This window comes from Camellia sinensis, chromosome 4, assembly GCF_055761805.1.
Source record: "Camellia sinensis isolate YWXY chromosome 4, ASM5576180v1, whole genome shotgun sequence".
NCBI lineage: Eukaryota > Viridiplantae > Streptophyta > Magnoliopsida > Ericales > Theaceae > Camellia > Camellia sinensis.
The window spans coordinates 202151578-202158299 of record NC_138964.1 but is presented as its reverse complement, the minus strand read 5'-3'; the positions used below and the strand labels follow the sequence as shown (position 1 = coordinate 202158299).

Sequence of the window (6722 nt, the reverse complement as noted above, 5' to 3'; positions counted from 1 at the left end):
TATATGAAATCCACGAAGGAAATTGTGGAAGCCACACTGGGGGCAGATCACTAGCTCACAGGGCCATTACCCAGGAGTATTGGTGGCCTTACATGCAAAAAATGTAGAAGCCTACGTGAAGAAATGTGAACAATGCCAAAGGTTTGCACCCTTGATACACCAGCCAGCTACTGACCTGAACCCTGTATCCAGTCCTTGGCTATTTGCCCAATGGGGCATGGATCTCGTTGGGCAATTACCCCAAGCAACTGGACAAAGAAAGTACTTGCTGGTAACAACAGATTACTTCACAAAATGGATAGAAGTAGAACCTCTTGCCAAGATCCGAGATGTGGATGTAGAGAACTTCATATGGAGAAACATCATCACCAGATTTGGAATTCCGAGAGCAATTATTGCAGACAATGGAACTCAATTTGACAACAAGTTAATTAAGAACTTCCGTGCAAAGTTCAAGATCAAGAACTACTTTTCAACCCCAAGCTTTCCACAAAGCAATGGACAAGCAGAAGCATCCAATAAAGTAATTTTGGATGGAATAAAGAAGAGACTGCAGGCAGCAAAAGGCAAGTGGGTTGACGAATTGCCCAATGTACTCTGGGCATATCGGACTACGCCAAGAAGGTCAACAGGAGAATCCCCCATCGCCATGGCTTATGGCACAGAAGCAGACATTCCGCTGGAGATCGGCATCCTAGGAATCAGAACCCAGGGAGTTGAAAACGGGACTAATGATGTACTCTTAGCCCGAGATCTGGATCTTTTAGAAAAAAGAAAAGAAAAAGTTGCAATCCAGCTTGCAGCATACCAGCAGCAACTTGCAAAAGCTTATAACAAGAAAGTCAATAGAAGAGAGTTTCAAGTCGGCGACCTAGTCCTGAGGAAAGTCGTCGGCAATAAGAAGGATCCCAGAGAGGGCAAGCTTGGCGCAAACTGGGAAGGACCCTGCAGAATCATGTCGGTTCTGGGTAATGGGGCATATCGACTTGAAGATAATGAGGGCAAAGAGTTGCCAAGACCTTGGAACACTTGTAATTCGAAATTTTTCTATCATTAAAATTTCTTTGTTCTTTTCCCATTTGTCGAAGTAAATAAATAAAGATTCTGTTTTCTTTTCAAGAATACTTGACATTGTCTTTAGAATACATGCATAATGAGAACCCAAGTGGAACTCAGGTTCACATTAGGGGGCAGAGAGAAGAAGAATATGCTTAACGCTTGTTGAAATTTGTGGACAATTTATAAGTTAAGTTAAACCGAAATTATTGTTTAACACTTGTTGAAATTTGTGGACAATTTACAAGTTGAAGTTAAGCCGAAATCATTGTTTAACACTTGTTGAAATTTGTGGATAATTTACAAGTTGAAGTTAAGCCGAAGTCATTATTTAACACTTGTTGAAATTTATGGACAATTTACAAGTTAAGTTAAACCGAAATTATTGCTTAACACTTGTTGAAATTTGTGGACAATTTACAAGTTGAAGTTAAGCCGAAATTATTGCTTAACATTTGTTAAAATTTGTGGACAATTTACAAGTTAAGCCAAAGTCATTATTTAACACTTGTTGAAATTTGTGGACAATTTACAAGTAAAGTTAAACCGAAGTCATTATTTAACACTTGTTGAAATTTGTGGACAATTTACAAGTTAAGTTAAATCGAAATTATTGCTTAACACTTGTTGAAATTTGTGGACAATTTACAAGTTAAGTTAAATCGAAATTATTGCTTAACACTTGTTGAAATTTGTGGACAATTTACAAGTTGAAGTTAAGCCGAAATTATTGCTTAACACTTGTTGAAATTTGTGAACAATTTACAAGTTAAGTTAAGCCGAAGTCATTGTTTAACACTTGTTGAAATTTGTGGACAATTTACAAGTTAAGTTAAACCGAAGTCATTATGTAACATTTGTTGAAATTTGTGGACAATTTACAAGTTAAGTTAAATCGAAATCATTGTTTAACACTTGTTGAAATTTGTGGACAATTTACAAGTTAAGTTAAACCGAAATTATCGCTTAACACTTGTTGAAATTTGTGGACAATTTACAAGTTAAGCCGAAGTCATTGTTTAACACTTGTTGAAATTTGTGGACAATTTACAAGCAAAGTTAAACCGAAGTCATTGTTTAACACTTGTTGAAATTTGTGGATAATTTACAAGTTAAGTTAAACCAAAATCATTGTTTAACACTTGTTGAAATTTGTGAACAATTTACAAGTTAAGTTAAACCGAAATTATTGCTTAACACTTGTTGAAATTTGTGGACAATTTGTAAGTTAAGTTAAGCCGAAGTCATTGTTTAACACTTGTTGAAATTTTTGGATAATTTACAAGTTAAGTTAAATCAAAATCATCGTTTAACACTTGTTGAAATTTGTGGACAATTTACAAGTTAAGTTAAACCGAAATCATTGTTTAACACTTGTTGAAATTTGTGGACAATTTACAAGAAAAGTTAAACCGAAGTCATTATTTAACACTTGTTGAAATTTGTAGACAATTTATAAGTTGAGTTAAACCGAAATCATTATTTAACACTTATTGAAATTTGTAGACAATTTACAAGTTAAGTTAAACTGAAGTCATTGTTTAACACTTGTTGAAATTTGTGGACAATTTATAAGTTGAGTTAAACCAGTATGATGTTCAACACTTGTTAAAAGTTTACAAGTTAAGATTAAAACCAAGAAGTTTGTCTATCCGAGGTGTGTCACCCCGAGAAGATTGTACAAAGAAAGAAAAGTATGTGAAAGACATGCAGAATATTCTAAGTATAGAATCATGCAGAGGCAATAAAGAGAAGACAAGAGTGCAAGCACTTAAAAGAGAAAAGTTGTATTAGCATTCACCAAGAAAATGGCACATCGGCCATACAAAAAGCTTATATTGTTCCAAAAGATAAAGAAGAAACAAAATACAAGTAAGCAAAAGAAAAACATGAAGTTAAGACTCCTCTCCACCAGTTGGTTGAATTTGAAGATCAGATGATTGTTGAGAAGACATCTCAACAGCCTTATCTGCCGCGACCTCGGCGTCAATTTCTGCAAGAGTGTCATCAAGGTTCTTATCAGCAAGGGTGGCATCGGCTGATTCCTTCTCATAAGCAGCGTCTTTGTTAACCTCATCGACTTCTTCATCCTGAGTCAAGTCTAGGACTTGCTCATTCTGAAGAGGAGACTTGGCCCCATTAGTATTTTTGGATTTTCTTACCAAAGCCTCATCCTCTTCCTCATCACCATCCTTAGACTCAGATTCACCGACGTCTTGACTTGGAGGTTGAGCTGGGGGGAATGGAAGAGGAATAACATCAGTTTTTCTTAATGGTGAGTCCTCTGGGACATTGAGTTTCTTTAGAAAGGACATCCAACCAAGGGTGAAACCCTTATTGCATGCCTCCTTCACCTGTTGTTCGTAGGCATCTGTGACGTCGGCCATGCCTTGGGCATACGCCTTCTCGTCAGCGTCTTTTATTTCGGCTTCTTTAGTGGCCAGTGCCTGCTGAAGCTCCTTTTCGGCTTGGACCATTTTTTCCTTGGCTTCTCTCTTCTGAGACTCAGCCACTTTCCTGATAGCCTCAACAGCCTCAGCCTTCTCTTCGGCATTGGTCTGAGCTTTGATTACAGCCTCGGTTTAGTCCTCCAATTTTTACATCTTTGATTGAAGACCTTTGTTGGTCTTTTGAAGAGAAGAGAACTCCTTCTTCATCTCGGCCAACTTCTCCCGATTTTCAAAAGACTAAATTGAAAAGGAATGAGCATGCTGAATGGCCTGAAAGTGAACAAAGCGAAAGTTATTAGAAAATTTTCTAAGTATGAAAAAGAAAAAGTGCCAGATAAAAGACACATACTTGGACAGAACGCTGAAGCATCAAGGCATAGTTCTCGTGCTCGCTGAAGCCGGCGTTTCGCTCCAGATCTCCTGGCAGAAGCAGAGCAGTACTAAGCGCAACGCCGACATTGATATCCTCGGCGCTATCATTGGCCATGACTGGTTTATCTTCCAAGGTTATTTCAGGGGCCCAGGGAGTAGCAGGCTTCTTGGACCCCGAGGTCGTTGCGGAAGATGACCTCGGCTTCTTTGATTTTGGCGATTCGAATGGTTGGGCTTCAGAGCGCCTCTTCCTAGCAGAAGGTTGAGACTTGTCACTCTCAGCCAACTTGGAGATTGGCAGAGCATCCTCAGACTCAACTTGAGTAACTTTAGCCTTTGGCTAAGCTTTTTTTATTCTTTTCGGCTTCGGTGGCGGAAGGGTTTGTGCTGGTTGATCGTTGACAAATGATGGAATGCTGGCCAGAAGATCTTTTGCAACTGGTTTTGGGCGACCCATCTCGGCAGTAGAAACTGTTCGGCGTCGGCGGCGGTGCTATGATATTGGAACCAAGTATGGAGCTGAAGTTGACGGTTGCTCGGCTGGATCAGAGGTTGACCCCTGGTCTGTCCGAGATGTGGATGCGGTTTGTGGAGTTGTGGCAGATGGTGGAGAAAGGCTTTTTTTCTTCCTCCTAGGGATGTCGGGCAAAGCGGACCTGTATGTTGGAATAAAGTTGAGGAGTAGAGGCGCCTTTCGTTTGTGAATTGGCAAGTTCAGAAGTTTTTTCAAATCCTTGCTGGGATAAAAGAATTGGCGAAAATTCTTTGGAGGTTGAGGAAGAACTGCAAAAGATAAAAACAGCACAGACATTAGAACAAGAATATTGAAAACTTTATGCAAGAAGATAAAAAAAAACTTATGAAGGGTGGCCCTTACTAGCTCCTTCCCCCAAAACAGTGCGGCTTAAGGGATAAAGATGGAGGTTGTCGTTTGGCTGAAACTCCCAACTGCCCGAGACAATGAAGTAATTGTCTCCAGCTCCCTTGCTGGAGTCTGGGAGGTCGGCTACGATTTTATATTCGGTGGATCTCGGCTTAAGGTAATAGACATAGTCCGTGTCTTTTCTAAGGCGACACATGGTATAACAGTACTGGAAATCGGCAAGCGTAATCCTGGCATTCTCTTGTTTAACTAAAGCTATGGTACCAGTAATAACTCGGTAAGAATTGATGGCGAGTTGCATTGGGTTCAATTTATAGAAATGAAGGATTTGACGGAAAAAAGGGTCAAGTGAAAATCGAAGTCCACACTCAATAAAGGCAACCACAGGGAAGGGCATGGAGTGGTCAGTAGGCATGATGGAGTCATCATCCCCAGCCAACCTCAGATTGACATCAGCTGGGATTTCAAACTCTTGCCTAAAAAAGTCTAGCTAGAAGGGGTGTCTACCCGATGTTTCCACATACCCATAATATCGGGATAACTAAAGGTATTGGATTTCAAAAAGAAGATGTTTCAAAAAGGGCTATTGGGACCTCGACAAAAAACCTAAGTTTGAACTGGTGCGGAAATTTGTAAGGGATGTTTCAGTTTTTCCTAAAATGTGGGTTCTACAGACAAATCCCAAACCTAAAACTATGGAGATGAAGATTAAAGGCACAGATCTGGAAAAGACACAAAAAACAGAAAACAAAGGCGAAGTTTCAGAATCAAGAACAAAGATGGACTATCAAAAACATGAAGAATACAAAGGGTTGAAGGCCAAGAACAGTGGCAAGACGTGCAAGAAAACTATGAACAGTCCATGTATATAAGGCATAAGCAAAAAGTAAAATCAATGCATTCAGATGTATGATTCACAAATTAAATATTTGAGCAAGGCAGTAATAACGAGAAATGCCAGAAAAGATCAAGAACTGGAATAAGAAGAAAACAGTTGCTTACTAGAAAATATGAAGCCGGTGTAAAGATCGCCGAAGTCAAACGACGGTCGTGGAGGCAACGAAATGGTGCAAAACACGCTGGGAGGGGTGAACGGAATAAGTTTCAGAGCAAGGAAGCTTGAACAATGGCGGACTCGAGAAGAGAAAGTTAGAGAGAGAAAAAGTTTTCCAAAAACGAAAATAAGGTGAAAAGAAAAAAAACGAATAGATGTTTTGTTAAAAATGAAAACGGTGGTAAAAAGTAATCAATATGCCTGGAAGAACGTATGCGTCAGACGGCGCACGTGAGAGAGAGACGGCTTACGGGCGCGTCATAGGTACAAACCAGTAAGAAAGAAACGCGTGGCTAAAAATGGTTGAATTATGGTGTATGACAACTCATACGCGTGAAAGGGTTCTTGAAGTTCTTGTTCTTCAGCAAAGACATGTCGGCCAAAATAATGATCTCGGCTGAGATACTGAAAACCGACGTATTGAGAAAACGGAGTGATATAGGTACCATCACCTCAGAATACCGAGGTAATAGAACCTAGGGGGCAGTTGTGGGGATATATTTTTGAGTACCAACACGTGGCAAGGTGACGCCGACGTGTCAGCCGAGTTACCACGTGTCAGGGTCATGACGCCGAGGTGATCTCGTGTAAGCCGAGGTTATCTCCGAAGATATCGGAATCCGAGATAATCAGATAAAAGATAAGGGATAAGAGTCCTAGAATAAAGAGGAGACTTAGCCAAGATAAGGATAAAGCTCTTAGGGAGTTTATCTTTATCTCTTGAGGAGTCCAAAGTAAGTACTGAACAGGAATCCATAGAAGTTAGGCTTCTAATGGGATTTGGATTGAGGTAACTATAAAAGAGAGGCACCCCCGTGGGTCTAAGGTACGTAATCTTATGCTTTGAGCATTGAGTTTAGCATTATTGATTATCTTTGAGAGATATACTGACTTGATCGTCGGAGTG

The 6722-nt window shown here is 39.8% G+C and overlaps 1 protein-coding gene across 1 annotated transcript; it reads right to left on the bottom strand.

Moving 5' to 3' along the window:
* Positions 1-2818: 2818 nt before the first annotated feature.
* On the bottom strand, positions 2819-4662 carry LOC145789835 (uncharacterized). The gene is made up of 2 exons (XM_082867363.1): positions 3856-4662; positions 2819-3776 (listed from the first exon to the last, which is right to left on the bottom strand). Exon 2 carries the CDS (start codon positions 3531-3533, stop codon positions 2952-2954), a length of 582 nt encoding a protein of 193 aa, XP_082723489.1. The 5' UTR covers positions 3534-3776; positions 3856-4662; the 3' UTR covers positions 2819-2951.
* Positions 4663-6722: the final 2060 nt, after the last annotated feature.

Coding starts and splice junctions, on each gene's coding strand:
- LOC145789835 (XM_082867363.1), bottom strand. CDS start 3,533: ATGGTCCAAGCCGAAAAGGAGCTTCAGCAGGCACTGGCCACTAAAGAA.